Genomic DNA, 20,653 nt, shown 5'->3' on the forward strand with positions numbered 1-20,653 from the left:
ATGGAAATGCAACTGGATTTGCACATGCCATCGAAATCATAATTTTTGCGCCTGAATTCTAAGGAATTTGCCATTGTTTTTTGAATCAAACCAATCCTTTAGTTGATTAGTGAATATTACGTGAAGAACCGCCCTGGAGCACTTTGTGATTGCTAACGGCAATTTTCAGCAATTCACTGAAATTGCCAATTCGATTTCAAAAAGTTTGGCCGCAACTTTTCTTGAAACGAATCGCTCCATTACATTAATGAAAAGTCAACTCAATAACTCTTTGTTCGTGCGACATTGATTGAGAGGGCCCTCTACCCCTCTTCAATGCACGTTTTTCCTTTATTCGATGTGTTTCGAGAAACACTATTTTCATCTCAATATTTATCAAGAACCGTTGTGCGGGTTTCAAGTTTGCTCGAAGAAATAGAGTTTAGAGAGTGCAAATGGAGTTTGAGCTCCAGCTGGAAATATATGTCGCCAGACGACCTTTTCGTGATTAAATTTCACTGTTAAAATTGCAAATGGAACTTGTGACTAAATTGAAGTTATTCACATGCTATGAGCTTACTTCATCAAAGCATTGCACCGTAACTCGATTGAAAAAAAATTCAACTCGAATGGCTCGAACAATATAATTTTCTTCCAAACTGAGCAATTGCAAATAAGCAAAACAACCAAATGAAACCAGTAATATTTTCCAACCGCCGAAGTTCCTGAACCCAAACAGCTAATTTAATCTTCCAATGATTTACGGGTTTCTCGCTGGAAAAACGTAAGATCCTGGTAATAAAAACCAAAATGGAGCAACAAACCCGATCATTACCGTATAATGAAAATATAGTGCAAAACTTATGATGCCTGAAGCAGCTGCTTTTTTAAAAGCGCAGTATAAAAGCTCCCATGGGTCTAAGTGAGAGTAGTAAGGAAAAGTCCTAGGAAGATTTTCACATTTTTCATAATATAATTTTCATTATAAGCAAGTTAAAATTATCAACTTGACTTCAGATAAATTGCGTCTGTATTATTTGTTCAAATATGTGCCTCATTCAACAGCAGCTGAACGAGTCTCTTAAGACGTTAATAAACGAGAAAAGAGGAAAACGTAACGATGCTGGATGGGATAATCTCATAAATACTGAGATTTCTTACGTGACCAGAATTTGTCAGTATTCCTTATGTTCCTTTTGTACAGTCCCGAAAACGTCACTGCTAATTCATCCGGCGACTGAGAGTCTCAAGAATTATTTGTGACGGACATAATAATAATGGAATTTTGGGATGATTTAGCCTTCGCATAAAATCGCCATTACATTGAATTATCTGGTTCGTTTAAAAGTTACGGCAATTTAATAACCGAAATATTAATTAGCATTTAAATTGGGTTTTAGAGAAGCGCGAAATTTCGCAGAAAGTTTGAAACTTTTATCAAACAACTGTTTTAAAATTATCATATATTGATTTTATGGTAAAAAGTTTGCAAAATATTCTACATTTGCCCCTTGATAGTGAGCTACTAAGCATTTCCATGTTGGAAAATTGTTTGGCAAGCGATTTTAAGTAGTGTTTATTTTAATCTATAAAGTGGGTACTTAAACCTGAATTTTTGCATGGTTTCTCGTGATTCAATTTTTCATTAAAATTTTGATTCGAAAGTGTAAGAGTTTCGCTTTTATATGTTGTTTTTCGTTGCTCTATAGCAAGCCTTGCGAATTTTGAAAAACGACTATTTTGTTCAAAATTTATAGCAGCGACTATAAAATCCGCGTGTAGCTCTGGTGAAGCCCAATTACAGACAAAAGAACTACAATTTTTTCTAAATTTTAGAAATCACTTATAAGTTAATGAATCCGATTTCTATTAAGGCACGAACACGAACTTCCATGATATGGACGAAACATATTGAAAATTTCCCTTTACAATTAATAAACGACATGCAACAAAAGCACGAAAGAGTTGTTTAGAAAGGGTTGGAAAGATCGGTATGATAAAAGTGAAGGTGGTGAGTCTTAAAAAGCTCAACGGCAAAAAGCAGCGCTAATTTGCCCCGAGTTATTAACGTTTCTCATTTAAGCCGAAAAGCAGGAAAAGCAACAGGAACCACGTTAATAGCCAATTTTCCCTAACGCTTTTAATTGGCGAACATTTACTGTACCACAGCGAACGATAAAAGGGAATAATGGGCGGAAAAGAGGCCCCAAATAAGGGACAAATAACTTGCAATTATCAGCAGATACACAATACGACAAGGAAACCACTGAAAAAAAGTTATAAGATGGTGACAAAAAGCTTTAAAGAATATTTAAATGAAGCTTAACATACATTTTTAATGGTCTAGGAAGGAACAAACTAAATAGCTTCTGGTGAAAGTGATAAAACAGAATGAACTAATGAATGACTTTAAAACCCCATACTGAAGAAAATATAATCATTAAAAATGAGATTCAAATTCACATCATGTCGAAAGGTGAAAATCGAGTTTTCACAATTTTAAATATGTGATATTGGAATTTCCGCGTTGGCAAACATCAGCCCTGACAACACATTTTCAAACAAAAGAATGAAATATGGACTGAAGCGAAAATTACGCATTCAGGTGGCAGATCTGATGCATTCGAAATATTTAAATATATTTTCGCTACTGCTGCAAAAATAAAGCTTGGAGATTTCCTATGGATACAATGCCGAGAAAACCAGAAATTTAAATATTAGAATGGTGTTTGATTGTTGCGAAAATTACGCCTCTCTCCCCTCTCGGGAATTAACTTGAACAGTGGAAACCTTGAGAAAATTGGCAAAGAATAAATGCATTAAAAGAAGAGAACGTCCATTTTAATAGTGAAGTTAAACTCCCAGAAGGTTTTGATTTTAAGCGTCTATTCATCGTTGGAAGCTTTTCAGTGTTTTCGATCGTGTTGCAACTTGATCAATGTTTAATCTGGAAAGTTTAGTTCAGAGTGATTAGAATTCGCTTGACTTCTCGCTGGTGTGCCTTGAAAATTTATGTGCATTTCAAAAGAGAAACACACAAACTAAATAAGCAGAACAACTTTTATTTAATATGTTAAAAGTTTTAAAAAGTTCTTGAGATTTTTTCACAAAAACTCTTAGCAGTTGCAAATCTAAATATTTAAGCTAATTTTTAAATTGACTTGATGATTTTTATTGTTATTCATTAACTTAAAACCCTAAACAACTAAAGCGCAAATTGTGCTTTTAATTAAGTTAGAAAAGTGTTTTAGTTGATTTTAGTGAAATTTGAGGAAAAATCTAAAATGCGGACATTTTCGTCATAAAAACAATCCCCTGTCACACAAAGACTTTGGCGTATATTAAAACAAAACCTACCAACTTCCACTAGGCCGTGGAATATTTTAAGTCGGGCAAATTTCCCAGAAGACATATTTCGGTCAAACTTTTCTGATATGTGCTAAAGGGAATAAAGTGCAAAGTTTCGGGTTTGCAATGAGATTTCCACAGATATACATTACTGCCAAGAAAACGCTAATGTAGTTCCCAAGTTGCAGTTTCGGGAATAGTTGATACGTTATTAAAGCTGCCGGCTCTGAAAGAATAGGGTATGCCTGCTGCTATTTATAAGGATTTTTTTAAATAATTATTACGATACCAGGATAAAACAAGAAAAGCATTGGAAAAATTTTCCGGCCAGGAAAGCAATATCAATCTTATTTATTTTACCGGCACTAATTGCAAGCGAAAAAGCTTTCCCAACACTTTCACTATAATGATTTTTTCGGCTGGAATCATTAATTAAAACTTTCAGCAATTAGTGAGTATTATCCCCATTGTCATCCATAAAGCACGTATCGAGGCCTTTGTTGATAGACAAAGCTTCAAAAGCATCTGCCTAAAACTATCAAAACACTTTAATCAGTCTCGCTGAAATAATGGATCAAATTTAAATGAGCGCCACTTAAATTCGCCTGATTGAACCATTTTCATTAGAGCTAATCTGAAATTATCCCCATTATTCTGGCTAATGCTTCCGACTTATTCTTTTCCCTCAATACGCTTGCCTACAAAGTCTGCAGTTTATTTAATCAACAATATTTTATTATGGCCATTAAAGGCAGTTTCATTAACTTTGGTAGGTGCGCTATGTTTGTGTTTAATGGCCAGCGCAAACTACCGAAGCCACAAAACTGGAGGCGTTGAAATGGAATTACCTAATGGATGACAAATAAATCGTCATTTTTATGTGATAGTTAAAACACATATATAACTTTCTATCAGTAAATGGGCGCCAGCGGGTAAATGGGGCACGTTTAAGGTCTTCTGTTTCAGATGTAAATATATTGCACATCAATTCCCACTTTACGGGTTTGGACACGTTTATTGCGTACCTTGCTTTTAGGGCCTATTGTTTTACTTTAACATCTGCTCAAGTTCAGGTCGCTAATTTCTATATTTCACGCTTAATCCGGCGATAAGGTTAACTGAAAGCCGTTGAACATTATGTTAGTAACATCGCAAATAAGCGCTTATCGTACTTGCAATGTCTCTTTTTGTCTGGGTGATTTTTAATTAATTTTGCTTTACCTTTGGCTTTTGCTCAATGTCAGTTTTGCTTTTAAAAACTAAGTAGCTTTATCATGACTGACACAATAATGAGTCAAGCAAATTTCATTCAAAGCGAAGAAATAGCTGCAAAAGAAAAACTTTAATAGCCTGTAAAAAAAATTCTATTAGGTGCCTATTGTTTTGCCCAAAACACTTTTAAATTTTTACAATGCAAGTTTTTTCGACCAAAATATTATTGTTTTAATTTAATGGGCAGCATTTTACTGAGTGATGAATAAAACATTTATTTTCATGTCGGTAAACCCGCCCCTTATGTATCAAGATGCTAATTTAATTAAATCTCTTCAAATCCGTACTCGAGATTAGGGAAGGGTGCAATTAAAGCATGCGACATGAATGGAAGTTTGTCCAGGTTTTCGAATTAAATTAGTCAATTAATTTTTATATAAAATTTTTGTTTAGGTATAACGCTTAAATTCCAAAATTTAAAATTCCATTTTGTCATTCCATCAATTTTTTAGTGACTAATATTAAAGGAATTTGTGTAATAGCATTTAAGTAAATAAATACGTATTTAAAAGCTTGTAGTAGTAATTTGTATTTTCTCTATTTATTTTTTTCAGGAAATTGAAAAAATTGGTATATTTATTATTTCAACAAATTTTCTTCAATAAATTATTTTTACGGAAATTAAAACCCGTGAATATTGTGATGTTCGCTTCTATACTACAACTAATTTTTTTTCAGCAGTTTTCTTTTAAAAATGATAACAAATATTTTCTTTATTTAAGTAATACTTTATTTAAGTTCAAAAAACTACACCATTTGATTTGCACTTAATTAATACAATTTCTTTTAAATGAGACAGTTTTTTTTTAAATATACCATTTTCAAGTTTTCCAAACTTGTGAATATTTTAGCTTTATATTCCGCTTTGTATATATGCACACTTTCGGGAGCTTTGTGTAAGAACTCTTCAATTTCACATTTTATTACAGTAATAAAGTCGAGGGCGGTTGCTTTGCAAAATCCCGCTCGGAATTTAAGGCAAAGCAGCTTCTTTTGATGTTTTTGATAAATGTTGAAATGGTTTAAATAAAAATTCCACCTTTATGGAAATCACTAAAGATAATACATTTTAGGAGATGTTCATGCTAGAATTGTTTTTAAACAAAAAATTTGATTCTGTAAAAATTGCGTTCAAACTGGAGCAACATGTTTATTGCTTTTTTAAGCTGCAGAATATACGGCATAGCAAAAGCATGCTTCTATGCAAACTTGTAATATTTGTATTTTCAGTTTCTTGGCATAAATGTATTAACTTCAGTGTTTTGTATAACTTCATTTTTAGTTTTTTAAACCAAGTGTAAACATTTAAATTATTTTATAAAGTTACATTTTGTGCAAAGTTTTAATTGATTAAATTAATTGGAAAAATTGACTAAATTAATCGCATCACTCCCAAAGAAACTAGCCAAATTAACATTCTCAAACATATCAGCAAATCAGTGCAACGCCTGATCTATCTTCATCAATTTGTGTGTACATAAACTCTCTTTGAACGACTATCAAAGCCTTCAATGTGTCCACTTTAGTCAAGGATTCCAAGTAGAGATAACAGACATGAAAGTAACTTTAAACTGAACTATCGACACAAGAGACAAGATTAAATAATCTTAGGATTCTGTTGTTAGCACGAAAATGATTTTGAGAGTTGGGATACAACCAAATCTTGCTAATGAATAAGAAAACTCCAATTTATACACACATTTTTAGATTAAGGAACAAATAAGCTTTTTAAACATTTTTAAGACAACCATGACAAAATTCTTAATGTTTTTCTGGTGTTGCTGCAGAAATTATAATCAAAAAAACGTTTTCCGGCAAAATAACACGTTTTCAGTTTTCAGGAAAACATATTTTGCTGCGTACCCGCTTTTGCGAATCTCAAGCGAGACTTAAAATGATTTAATTAACGATTTTTCTTGTCGATTCAAAATCATTGCTGCTTTAACATTTGAAAGCATAAAAAATTATCGGTCAGTCCGGGGAAAAATATTCAATCAGGATGGTAATGCTTCCCTGTATTGACGATTTGCGATTTTCTTTATTACCGTTTTCTCACTTGTGTTGTTAAAAGCAAATTAACCCGGAACCATCAAAATTCAGATGGTAAAATTTCAGGCGAGACTTCTCAAGCAACCATACTTACTTCAAGTTCAACAAAATGTAATTATTGAGGACAAATTTTACCTTTCGTCACTTTTCTGCGAAAAATCCCGCAAGTCTTCAATCTGCTGAATTTATGAAAACTACGCATTTTACAAACTGTGTTCACACATTTTCTAAGCCTGTTTTGAAGAATTGATTCGGCACAAATATGATATTGCCAGGCTTTATACAAGGAAAACAATGTCAATTAAATAGTATTCAATTACTTTATTAAAATTCTGTTCTTATTACAGGAACTTTAATTAGGAGAGACTTGCATAAAGTTCGCTCAAAACAATCTGCATGACTGCAATTTAGAGTCGGAGCCTCACAGACTCCATTCAAAATTGCAGTGTTTTATTTAAACAGTATTATTGAGCTGGGAGAGTAGCAAATATATAGTGAGCACCAGCTAATGATGCGTCAAAAAGACGCTCTAACCGGCAAATATTCCAAAGAAGATTATTAATCTCATCATTTATATTTTACGAAACCGTCACTACTGCCGAAGTTTCAGCATAACATGTATTTTAACTTCGTAAAGTTTTCGTTGTTTTCCGCGCGTCATGAAAAGAGCAATAACAGTGCTCACAGAGCTCCCTTTACTATACAAACAGCCAAACAAGGTAAACCCGACCAATGAGATGTTGCAATTTATTCTTATTCACCATACCCAGCTAGCTCTCATTCCATTAATATAAACATATTAAACTTGCTGAAACAGCAATTTGCCTCTTCCATTTCAGTTCCACGGCTAATGTTTCTATAAAAGTGTAAATTCATTTTCTTCACAACGAAGCGAAATATTGGGCTTATTTCGTTCTGCGAGTAGCTGAAAAGTGTTCGGTGGTTTGAAAGCAACTTTTGGAACTTTTTGGGGATACGAGTCAATCAAAGTAGTTTCACTGATTTCACGCTTCCGCAAAGTTTCTCAAATTCAACTGGAAACTTGATAGCACGACAAGTGCACGAATTCCAAAGCTAATCTGGAAAAAGTTGGGTGTTGTATCAAGTTCAGTCCCACTGCTTCGATAATTCCATTTAGTGAATTAAGGGATTTGTAAGTTACTTTTGGGAACAATTTTACATTTTTACACACAGCGCTGCTTTACCTGTATAACTCAGTTAATTTCAGTCGTTTAATTAGCAAATTTAAATATATTTTAGGTTCCAGAGTAATTTACGTAAAAAACTTGGAGATTTTCTAGGAACAGTGCAAAGCGTTCATATTCGTCAGGGCAAAGCTTCTAAAGCCGCAAAAGTTTACAGAAAATTGTGGGCTCTAGCAGGCTCTACTATACATAGAGATGCCGGCATCATTTTAATATGAGTAGGTAAACATTAAATGCACTATCATATGGGCGTATCTGGATCTAAGCCAGTTTGAGAACATTTTAATTTTGAAAAATTGCTAAACAGCCAGCAAAATTGCGAATGGGTCGATACTTGCTCAACTAATAAAACAGAGCAAAGCCCTGCTTTCGCTTAATAAAATTTCATTATTGATGGAAAAATTGTTGAGATATTGATTGGTCTGGAGATATTCTTAATCAGTGGAATTTGATTGTTCCTGGATTGGCAGAGGATTGATAATAATCCCATAAAAACCGCTTTTGTGTAATAAAATAAATCTATTAAATGACATAAAAATAAAAAACGATTGGGAGACGACTAAGAGCGGTTTTAGGAAATGCACAGACAATAATCAATAAAACCATTTAACATGCTGCAGATCGAATTTGATAGAGAAAAATTATAAGATGCGATGGGGCTAGAACAAAAATATCAAAATTTGTAGCTCAAAAACTTATAAACTTTCAAATAGAATTAAACTTTTTTCTACGGTTATGATCCTTTGAATCTGCCAGCAAATTAACTAATTAAAAAAATTAGAGCTCTTCAGCAATTTGTTAACAGATTGATAAAGGCGAAAAGGAAAACTCCTTTAAAAAATCTTAGAGACCAATTAAGCAATAAAATAAAAAATGAATAAATATTAAACAATTAGACATGAAAAACGAACAATAAATTTAATAAAACTTCCGTCGTTTCCGACACTGTTCGGATCAATACCAGAAATCCGCACACATTTCTGTTTTTTACATATTTAACAGGAAAGACCTACCAGGAAAAACGCTTATAAATATGTAATGTCAAATTGGGCCTAAAATAACGAGCCAAATTTAGCGGGCCATTTTTGTTACGTGATAATAAATTCCAGACAGCCAACAAACCACGAAATAATTTATGTTTTGTTATTTCCCACAAGGTTAAATCGGTGCCTGTTTGGGTCCATAGAATTAATTAATCATTTGCGGCGTTACATACGCAAATAATAAATACTTTTTAAAAAATAGATACATTATTCAACATGTCCATAACAAACAACAATTAGATTCGGGGCCGAGCGGTAATTTTTCCAAATAATGTTAGTCATTTTCTCACTTGATAACTTTAAAATATTTGTTAATATTTGTTCTTTTTCGCTAATTGCAAGTTTCCAAACTCGAAGAAAACAAAACATTCACTCCTAAAAGCAATTAGGAAAGTGATATATATCAGGCTTTGTTCGTGACTTTTTCAAACTTTGCAAAAGCTAATGACTTTCCAGTTCAGTCTATTTTCTATTGCCTTCCTTTAAAACTAAATTAAAAGCTCCATTTTTCAAAGAACTGCCGATCTGCAATTTAATCACTCTGCAGCTTCAACCTGCTTTTATGCGCATAAATTAAGTCACTCTAAAATGAACATGTTTGAAGTATAAATAATATTCAAACATACACGGAGCGAAGCTTTTTAGTTGAACTTTGATGATTTGAAGGATTAAAGTGCTGAAGGATCCTCAGACTTATAACCATTATGCCTTTAGTATCGTACAGACGAAGATCTGGTTTGCAATTTGCAGGATTTTCCTCTCTGACTGAAATATATAGAATTATTCATTGTACCTTTAATTTCATCACTGAAAGTACAATTTTCGGATTTTCTGGAAGCACTTTACGAATTTATATTAACTGGTTTTAAAATAAATTAGTTGAAAGTGCTTCTGTTCGCCCACAAAGGACAATTGTTATTCTATGTAAAATGAAGTAATTAATTATCACAAAATACCGTTCCCGAAAGAGAAAGCTTCCAGGTTCTTGAACTTCAAAGAAACCAATTTTTCACCGACACTAATGGCTCGATTAAGGGTGGTCGACGCACTTCTTGTGTCAGTATTTAATGGACGACTGAACTGAAAGATGAATCTTATATTTAATGGAGTTTATAAGGTCTTTGAGCGTGAAAATTTAAGCAAATTTTGCCCAAAGATAAATCGAGGCTTCTATAGTTGAAAGTATAATTAGAAACAATTCCTATGTAAAAGAGGGGAATCATTAAATTTTTCTAAGTTTGGGATAATTTTTTTCAATAAAGCAGATAGCATGGAGCGGGGTTAAACGATTCTCGTCGTTATTTAATTATTTTTCTGTTGTCAATGAGCAGAAAATTAGCTAAAGCGATTGTTAAAACTTCCTACTTTCCCGACACTTACCTAAAAAGCTAAATATAAATCATCTGTTAAAGAGGGAAAATTTAATTGAGCAAGGCTGCTTTTTTATTAAAACCATTAATCATGAAAGGGGGGATTTTGCTGGCGAACGTCTTCGATTTCAGTTCGGCTTCAAGGATGAGATTTTTCATTAAACTTCATGAATGTGATCACCTTGGAAGAAAAGTTTCGTTGAAAACTTTCAGGATGAAAAAAATTAGTTTTGCCATTTTAACTTGTTTGGAGGACTGAGAAGAGAGGTAATGGCAACCTATTTAAAATTCTACGACTTCCTCAGCAGTAATCCTTTGAATAAATCAATAGCAAAAGCCTGCAGATTTCCACTCGTTATATTTATGGGCACAGGTAATAAGACCCCTAACTTTAATTAGACGACATTAATTATTACGTGAAGATTTAAGCTGTTTTCCAAGGCAATTTTTGGGGCTTTTCGTCAAACAACTCCCTTTGATGTAGGTTGAGGATTTTTAAATAATTAATGAAACCGTCGGATAAATATTAATAAATAATTAAGTCCAGCAGTGCGATTTCTGTTGGGAAAAATTATTTAGGTATAATTTTCAGCTTGCCGGTGAATAGTGAATCTTCCTGCCCGGAAAATATGCTGATTTATGTCGATGTTTTCTTACATTCTTACAAAACCACCAGATTTTAGATCTTTTCCGGTTCATAAATATTCATCTCAGACTCAAATATATAAGTAAATGGGTTTGGAAAAGGAGAGCGAAAAAGTATGAGGCACGACAGGAGAAGGGCCCTCTAGTTGTTGAGTTTTTACGTTTTCCAGTTGTTGCAGAATTTTTCTTGGTTATACTCTCAAATCTTTCCAAGATGTTTTTATTGTATCCTCCTTGCATTATTTGAGTGGTCATTTTTTTCTAAGAGATAATTATATTTTTCCATGACAGAATAGCCATGAGGGATACAAGTTATATCCGAATCACATAGAGTACGTTATAATGAAATTAGCTTCGATGTTTCCGGGAAGGCGCGCCGCTTGATTGCTACATGATGAAGGATCGACATAATTATTCCTGTAAGACATTGTTAAGGGTTAAAGTGGTAATTATTACGCCATTACATAGTTGAAATATTAGGCTCAAGTTGATGAAGCTTAAAGGAGTGGATACCCCGTAATTTAATTGAGAATATTGCCTGTAATTGCAGACAAGATCTAGTCGATCTCCTGAAGGTCTATAGCTACTTGTTTCTATTATTGTGTTTTACTGAACCCAAGCACAAATGCAATCATAATACAATATCCTTTATGTGAGATAAAAAAAAGAACTGGGACTTTTTCGATTCACTCTTTCCTTTTATTAAAATGCAAAATAAGTCCTTCAGTTCTAAGTAAAATCTTCTAAAGTTTGGAGTCAGCCAGTAAATGACTTTCTGAATGTTTCCACCTTGAAAATATATCTTTCATACGATTCAGTTCTTTTATAAAATTTTCCTCTGGCACTATACTTTTAAAAGTTGGTTAATTGGCATTTTTCTGACCGAGCGCTCAGAGTTATTGCTTGATATAAAGTGGAAGATGAGGCAAGATTGTTTACGTCCCAAAGAAACTAAATGGAACTGAAGCTGATTATGAGTGGGTGTTTGAAATGCTCAGCTTAAATATCACAGGAAATTTTGCTTTTTTTATATAAATTTAAAAAAATTAATTGAAACTGCTCAGCAAAATCAACGTTGCACAGACAGATGTGAGCCAACTCTGGTTGCTGTGAACAATTCTATTTCAGTTTGAAGTGTTATTTACTGCAATTACCTTTCCGTTAGTGTGTTTCTTCCAAAAATTGTGCTTCAGATAAAGTTTCTACAGAGTGCCAAATGAAGCAATGCATAATTGGTAAAAGTTCCACGTGTTCTCAGTTGGACAAAAACCATTTTTTGTATTTCAACACCACATAAATTATGCCAAATTTGGCCGTGTAAGGTTCATTTTGTTGAACAGTTTACAAAGTTTCCAAGTTTTGCTGCACACACGTTTAACTAGCTGAAGTCAAAAATAAAGTATTGGTTAAATTTCTGGTGACAAAGATCTATTGGCATGATCCTCAATTCTTCAAGAGGAGCCCCAATAAATATAAGTGAACAATTTTTCAGCCGAAAACAGGCTACAACCTCTTACCGAAGCAAGCGATTATTTATTCCTGAGAGCCAAGAAGCTCTGAGATGTTTTGGTGCATGGAATAATAACAGTTTGGGCTTCAAGTCATGCACAATTCAAGACATTTCTTCTCTTCTTAACGCTAATATCTAAGTTATAATATTAGTTTTGATTTGAAGAAATTTTTGTTGGTATGTACGGCTTCAATTTTCTAGAAAGTGCAATTATCAGACCTAATTTTATTCGATGAAGAACATAATTTAATATGTCGGTTTAAATATTAATTTACATGTTTAGTTTCATTCTATCAGTTATATTAGCAGTACAACCTTGTCTTACTTAAACTCTCTCAATTAATTTTTGAACGTTTGAACGAACCTGAACAAGTTTTTTTAAATCGCATAACATGCTTTTCTTCATAAAAACCTAACAGTGTTCAGAAACCCCATTCTACCAGCAATTTGAAGTAAACGTTTGGTTTTTAGGGGCATTTTCCGCTCATAATTTTAACAATTTTGGGTCAAAATGCCCTAGTAAACGCAAGGGTGTGGTTTATAGCGCCATAAAACTGATTGAGTTGAATCCAAAACACACCCAGCCAGTGAAACATTAACAGTATAAAGTTGGCCAGTGTATTAGATTGAAAAAAACTTTCTCAGAATAAAGCAGATTTTTTTTAAATATAAAGCAATGTTGACAACATAAAGCAACCCCTAAGTTCCCCAGATGAATTGTGAAAAAATAAATCAGGACAATGCGGTGTATTCTATTCATATGTTTCGATGGCACAGAGGCATTAAAGACGATAAAATCCCACTCTATCCCAAAATCCGTAATATATTGTACTGTTAGCCAGTAAAAGCACGGTCCATATGGGGAAGAATAAAAATGAGTTATGATTTAGGGGCTGGATCGTTCAGACTGGGCCGCTATGGAAAGTGAGAAATATTGTTTTAACGCAGCGAATATATCGGCAAAGGCCTCACAGAAGAACAAAAAAATGTAAAACGATATTTTAGAATTTTATCTTGGCTCTGAGGAATATTTAGAACGCCATCTCAAGGGCTTTTGGCCTTTTTAGGCCGCTCTCGAGCTCCTCATTTGAAGAGTATGGGGATTAACTATGTTTTTCTTTGGCTATGAAATATAAATTATACAGGTTTATGTATAAAATTTCACTCGCTTTACCGGGACATTTCACAAGTAAGTTGATTATCAACTACCGTGTCTTAATCTATAAATGTTGGATCCCTCCTTTTGAAGTAATCTGCTTAAGACGCGTCGGTTGCAATGTAAAAGTTAGCAACCGAATTACTGCTTCCCGTGTTTGGAGCGCTAATTCTGCAATTGACGCAATATTTGCCATAAGCGGGAAATTAAATTGTTTTCGAACCACGTTTGCAACAGTTAGTTGGACAATTCGTTCTAGAGAATTAACTGCCATCTAAATTTTAGCTTTGTTATATTTGGAAGTAAAGTACTAAACGTAGAACTAAAGTGTCAATATTTTTTTCAAAATGTTTTGGCAACGCGGGGTTTGATGCTTAAAACGATACAACGTTGGTGAGGAAAATGAAGAGGAACGTTTTTTAACCCCAAAAAATTAAACAATAAGAGCATAGATGCCGAAAATATGAAACTTAACAAATCGCCAGATGCTGGGAGAGCGAATAAATTTGTATGTATATGCTGCAACGCGGGTTTTATTTAATGCTGCATTTTCTGCAGTTTCCTGCATTTTTTTAAATTATTTAATTACATTTTTTAGATTGTGACTGAATTTCATTTACTAAATTTTCTTTATAGATAAGAGTTCCATTATCTATTATTTTGTTTGAAAAGATCGAAAGCAGAAAATTTTACATCGATATTTTGATCCAAAACTATTCAATTTATTTCCCAGATATTGAAATATGTTGATAATTTTTATTACCGAATACTTAAGTTTATTCACTGCTACTTTCGTTGGTATTTTTTCTTAAAGTGTGTATGTAATTTGTTAAATTAAGCTAAGAATCGCATTGGAAAGCATATTGTTCAGTTTAGTCGTATTTTCTCTCAATTTTCTGGCCTTCATTTTACTTCGGAGCTGCCGCTTAAACCAATTAACAAAGGGCACCTTTTCTGGTAACCTGGTAAGCGCAAAACAAAGCGGTTGAAGTATCGAAGAAGAAGACAAAGAAGTGCCGTCTTATACCTCATTGCAATTAATTGCTCATTTATTTGCTGTTTATGCTAAGCACGTTGTTCAGTTTAGTTAACGTTTCTTGGCTTGATTTTCATATGGAAATGCCGTTAAAGCCAAAAAAAGTAACTTTTTCTGGTCAACGTGTGTTAAAATTTAAAAAAATCATAGAAAGTGTCGAATGTATGGCTGTAATTCAATTTCAATGAATTTCTCGTTTATTTACAAACCTTAATTCAAAAACTCTGAAATACTGTTCACCTCCAATAGCCACCTCTAAAAATCAATTTCCTTTCAACGTTTTAACCTATTTTTTTACGACATGAGAAACCAAATCTCTATAGCTTTATTCTTTTCGACACCTGCGGTTATTTCTATGGTTTTATAATTTTTTCTGCACTTTTTCACTTGCTGTGTCAATTTCGTATTTTGCTCGTCGAGTTGTCGAGTTTTCAACTTCCAACATCTATTTTTATATTTACTAAGCACCGGTTTTCACTATTCACGTATCTTATTTTAATAACTCCTCTATAGTTTGATGAACTTTACTTTAACAAGCATTCCCATTTTCATTGGTCTTTACTTTTCTCGATCTGCTTTTACTATTTTCAGTTTTCTTACTTTTATTTTAAGCATTTTTCTACCGTTCCCATCATTTTTTACGTACGCAACAATATCCTTATTCTTAAAAGTATTCTATCCATGTTGTAAATCTACATGATTTAGCGACGTTTTGCTAGAAATGTTTGATAAAGTTATATTTATACATCTACCCTTAGTTCCTTTTATTAATATTTATTTGCTAGTTTTAATTTTTTTCAATTTTTTGTCGTGTGAAATTTATAAAAGGTCTTGCCTAAAACTTTTGTAATTAACGATACCTTCTTATTATACTCTAGATTTTACGGATGATTTCACAAGTCTATCAATAAATCAACTAAAATCGACAGGTATTTCAAAATTAAAATATTTTCAATAATACCTCTTCAGATGTAGATCGCGTTCCAGATTTTCCAGAGTCTACGCAGAGTTTGCAACTTTTAAAGATTGCTACTGAATGTTTGTAATTTGAAAAAAAGTTGCTATTGTTATGTTATTCTAATTTTTCGGTTCTTCTTTGTTATTTTCGCTGACGATTGGATTTACCTCGGTGCTATTTTTGAATGTATCTCATAAAACGACACATAAAAGCATTAAAAAAATGTAATTAAAAAAATTGCAAGGCGTCAGACTCAGTTTTGCTATAAAACTATGCTAATATCAAAAGAGGTTGGTCTTTTAGGCCACTGTGGAAAACAATTTCGGCCTTAAATCCCGAATAACTCACCAGCTTCAAACTGAGCCAAGTTCCATGTTTTATCTGGGTGCTTACACACATTTACATTCAAAAGCCACCGAAAGTCCCTTTTTTTGCTGAAATGCGACTTCCATTAATATAATGACGAAAACAAGCAAATTTTGTTTTAGCAGATAGTCAAGAAATCCATGCGGGAAAAGCGCATTGCATTCGAATAACAAATGTGTTGTGTTTCAGGATTCGGAGCTCTGCATTGCTCTGGCGTCCGCTCTACATTATGTCCGCCTCTGTGTGTTTTCATGGATGCTGCTTATGACCCACAATATGTACATGCAGTACAAAACTGGCCTTCATCTTGTTCCAATTACGGACACAAATATTAGCCGGAATTTTATAAGGTGAGTCGCGAAAATTAAAGCAAATTGATTGCTTAGCATGTCTTAAATATACGACCCAGTTAAAAAAAAAACGCTTTAACGAACAACATAAAGTTTTAATTAATTTCAAAATTCAGATTTACCCTGGCAATTAATTCAGTATTCATAGCACGATCCGAACTTGAGCCCCAATAAAAAAGTTAATTGGAATACCAAATAAGTCTTGAAAGCATTTTTTTGCTGAAATTCAATTTTTACAAAGTTTACCGTTTAATGTTCGCATTAAAACCGCCTTGTGAAATGCTAATTAAATATCAACCACCGATCAAAGCCATGCTTTTACACAGGATTAAAATGACACATTTTAAAAGCTATTTTCGCACAAGGAACTCGATCAAGTAAATCCACGGTCTAAATAATTGATTGCTGGGAATCTGTATTTTATTTCCCAAAAATTAAAATAAAAATTCGATCAATTTATGATTTAATCTAGTGTAATTAAGTCTCCCGGGGGTAAATCGAACAACCTCATTGTAATTTCAGTCAAGGTAAGGCAATGCCATTGATTCGTCTGGAATCGAGGGACCCATTAATGAAATTTTATAGAGGACAAGACCGAGACGCTTTCAGTTTTTAAAGTGGGTGTTAATATTTAATGAACTTCCATTTCAGAGTTCATTTGTGCCGAACGATGAATATCATTGTCTGTCATAAGAATAAGCTTAGAGTTACTCTAATAAAATAATGAAAATTGGCTTCAAAATTCAAAGAGATATTGAGCATATTTCAGGAATAGTCAAAGCTGATTCTGTGAGAGTTTGCCTTTGCTATATGCATGTAAGGGTAAAATATATTGTCAACTAATCAGTCCGGACTGATGAAAAGCAGAATGTTTTTTTTATTGCTGCGGTAGTAGTATTTTTAGTCCTCCCGTAGGTAGATGGTGGATGTTTGACGGGCGCTAAGACTTATTTGCTTGGTAATAGCGATAAAAGGGCTTTTGATGAGCTAATTTGCAGTAATTTTGTATTAGTTTGGACTCTTTAGCACCATTGTGCTGTGGTCTTTAGCTCCTGCGGCATCAATGTGTCGAAAATTTCCTTGTACAACAATTGCGATATCATCCGCATATCCCAATGCTTCTTAAAAATCCCTGCTCTGTAAAGTCGCCATGCGTCGGTTGATGAAATTAATTCGCACTATGGTGCGGAATGAACCTTATCTATTCATTGTGTTGGAAGCTCAAGAAGCATTGCAGAAGAAAATATAACTAAATGTGCATGAGCAAATATTAATAGAATTAATTGCAATAGAAATTTACATTGTTGAGTTTCAAGTGGTTGTATTGTTTCGAACTTCAGTTTTTAGACAAGTTAAAATAGTTCTTAACTTTGAGTGAATATAAATTTTTATTGACTTCGGCAAAGTTGGCGCAAATTTTTTGCCGCTTTTTTCGTGTCGATTCAAGATCAATTTGATCTACAGAATTCGTTTGTCTACCGTCGGATAGAGAAGAGGAAATTATCAATTAGGAAGAACTTTTAGGAAACTGGACACCAAACATGTATTTCAGGTAAAAAAATTGAAAAAACAACTTATTGATTATAGCATTGCCTAAGTCGATAATTTTCATATAGATATCACATTGTAATAAATCACAGATGATTCGGAAAACTTTGGAAATTTGCAATTTTTACGTGGAATTTATTTCGTTAGCTATAACATTCTCTGGCTCACTACTATTTTCGTCACTTTCCAACACATCATATTCCTCTATACTTGCCTTTCGCTGAACTATCAGAGCAAACCTGGAATAATCAGTGTTAAACCCGTGAAACTTACTAAGAACTCAGGATCTTACATGAATATGATCGAGCAACCAAAGACAATACCAGCTGTAACAAAATTGTATAATCCTGCGTCTGTATTGATAGTCGCATTATACAAGGCAGTATATCCGATCGAGCTCAATGGGTTCAAAACGTTTGAGCCAATGTTGAAAGCCGATAGGATTTTCGCTACTTCTTCTTCGTGTACTAGTTTGGAGATCAGAGACCTCATTAGGGCACCCTGGCCATATGAGGGCAAATTTAAAATTGCCCCTGTAAAATTAATCTAATTATTACAGCAACTAAACACAGGACACTCATTTCTTGGACTTTCGCATTTTCTTACCTAGATATACCTGCCAGTCCTTTAGAGCCAAACCAAGTGTAATTAGGGAAACCACTGAAAACAGCGAGCCAACAAAAATCAGCACAGTTTCCTTAATTTTTAGCACTGTGTGAAACAAATACACTACAACAGCGGTGGCTGAAACCAGACATATTTATCACATTTATTCAAATTTCTATTTTTTCCGCTCTTACCAAATAAGCCCAATATATTAACAACAGTTCCATACCAAGTGAACTTGGTCAATGTCCACTGTAACTTTTCCCGAACGAAAAAGAAAAATAACTGCCCCGATCCAGTCGAGGTGAATCCCAGAAGCATGGAAATCATTATAAGGAGTAGGAGAGTGCGTTTCGAGCCCTCTCTTTGAATAAAGGGAGTTTTGAGCATTTGGATAATGTTCGATTTGCTGAAAATCCCTGCAATCGGGTTCTGAAACAAGCCGGCAGTTAATGAATCAAATTAAAAATACACACAGTTGCTTAAGAAACTTACTTTAGTTTCACGCTCCGGAAGAGATTCGGGAACGAAAAATATGGCATACCCCAACGCAACAAGTTGGCAAGCTGTTGCAATGCAATACACTATGAAATAGTTGGTAGCAATCAAAATGTAGGAACTGGAAGTGTTGCCTATTAAAGATGCCAAGGCCATCACCACATCCAGAATTCCCATCCTACACAAATCAACGTGTTAAGTTAGAAATATGAATGAATTGGTGGAATGAAACCTTAGGCCTCTTTCTTCTGGTGTGGTTGAGTCCGATAAATAGGCGGATACAACAGTGAAAAAACTGACACCACCTCCAGTTAGGATAATAGGAACTGATATGACTAGCATGAACCAAGGAGTTAAAGTATCTACAGCCGCAAATACTATATGGAGCAGTAAGGAAATGGTACCACCTAGAATTCCACAGATTTTGCAAATGTTTTTCGCCGCACTTTCACTGCTCCATACAAACCTACAAATGCGACTACAATGACAGGCTTTCTACCGAATCGGTCACTCCATGGAGCCACAACTAGACAAAGAACCGATCCAAAAGCAGACTCAACTATGGTTCGTACTAGTTGAATATACGTGGCCGTTGGCTCTACTAGCTTTTCCAAAGTTTCCGTCGCATTATCATTGACAAACCCCAACTTTGCACAATTCGATTGATTATGGTGCAAAAGAACATAGCATGTTCTATAAATTAGAAGGTTGCTATTAACACTGACTGAAAGCAACACAGATAATTTTTTAGTCAGATTTTAAGCTGCAGACTTACCTGTTAACATAAAAGCCAATGCGGAGAAAAACACCGGAATCTCTAAACTGAGCTTGAAACCCATTTCTGCCAGTTCAACCGACGGCAGTTTGACCAAGATTTACTTTTTGCTACAATTTTCAAACCCATAGAGAAAATTACACATAAAATAGTTGAAACATTAAAACATGGTTCTGGTTAGTGTGAAAGATAACAGGCGAAGCATGTCCTTTTATAATAATAGTTATTTCATAACAATGATAACAAAAGGATTTTTGAATTCAAATGGATTTGAAAATCTGAGGTTTTTGCATGACTAGGAGCTGACTGGGGGGAGGTGGAATTTTTTATTAATTTTTTAGCCCTTTAGATCAAAAGCGTCGTTGTTTGCGTAAAGTTACTTCTGTGAAGCTTATAGACTTGCAGATTTCCTGCTCCGTACTTGCACTGCTAATTCCAAAAATTTCATTATTATTTGTTGCACATAGTCAAAGTAAAACTGAAATGCTATTTTAGGACAATCATTTAATGATATGAAAATTCATGCCAACTTTTTATCTTATTATTTTAAGCAAATGCGTAGAAATGTTTGATATTTCCACTTATCATATTTCGCGGTTAGCTCTCTAGTCCATATGTTTTCGAGCATATTTTGCCATTTCGTACAGATAGTGAGACTTTATACTTTGCTATTTCAGAATCATTTTTGCCTCTATTAGACTGTTTGGGTTGTTTTTATTTCATATTTTTCATATTATTGGTCTAAACTTTCTTTACTTTCCACAACTGGCCAACACTTAAATACTATAATAAATAAATAGCTAAAAATGCCTACTAATTTGGATTGAAACCCATACTGCTAAAAACCCAACGAATTTTAAGCTCATCCATACAATTTTATGGATATATAATTTATCATCTACTATTGAACAATTTGAATTCGTTCCAACAAATATTTCA

General features: G+C 33.7%; 2 protein-coding genes across 4 annotated transcripts in view; one reads left to right on the forward strand and one right to left on the reverse strand.

Annotated features, from left to right (window-relative positions):
* Positions 1 to 20,653, forward strand: part of LOC109535708 (adhesion G protein-coupled receptor E2-like) — a gene marked incomplete at its 3' end in the record, with an annotated part of 57,781 nt that overhangs the window by 30,772 nt on the left and 6,356 nt on the right. Inside the window, 1 exon segment of the mRNA XM_048664764.1 lies at positions 16,127 to 16,287. Coding sequence (XP_048520721.1) covers positions 16,127 to 16,287 — 161 coding nt within the window.
* The window catches only part of LOC109535879 (proton-coupled folate transporter), a 4,910-nt gene continuing 2,062 nt past the window's right edge, over positions 17,806 to 20,653 (reverse strand). For all 3 annotated transcript variants that reach the window (XM_048664762.1, XM_048664761.1, XM_048664763.1), the window contains 8 exons: positions 19,715 to 19,824; positions 19,406 to 19,663; positions 19,172 to 19,346; positions 18,937 to 19,117; positions 18,636 to 18,873; positions 18,442 to 18,579; positions 18,128 to 18,368; positions 17,806 to 18,074 (listed from right to left, as the gene is read on the reverse strand). In XM_048664762.1, coding sequence (XP_048520719.1) covers positions 17,960 to 18,074; positions 18,128 to 18,368; positions 18,442 to 18,579; positions 18,636 to 18,873; positions 18,937 to 19,117; positions 19,172 to 19,346; positions 19,406 to 19,663; positions 19,715 to 19,778 — 1,410 coding nt within the window. In that variant the 5' untranslated portion in view covers positions 19,779 to 19,824 and the 3' untranslated portion in view covers positions 17,806 to 17,959. The remainder of the gene's footprint in view (positions 18,075 to 18,127; positions 18,369 to 18,441; positions 18,580 to 18,635; positions 18,874 to 18,936; positions 19,118 to 19,171; positions 19,347 to 19,405; positions 19,664 to 19,714; positions 19,825 to 20,653) is intronic.

The sequence above is a fragment of the Dendroctonus ponderosae genome, unplaced genomic scaffold (genome assembly GCF_020466585.1).
Source record: "Dendroctonus ponderosae isolate FM_Combo_2020 unplaced genomic scaffold, Dpon_F_20191213v2 Dpon_F_20191213_3, whole genome shotgun sequence".
Taxonomy (NCBI): domain Eukaryota; kingdom Metazoa; phylum Arthropoda; class Insecta; order Coleoptera; family Curculionidae; genus Dendroctonus; species Dendroctonus ponderosae.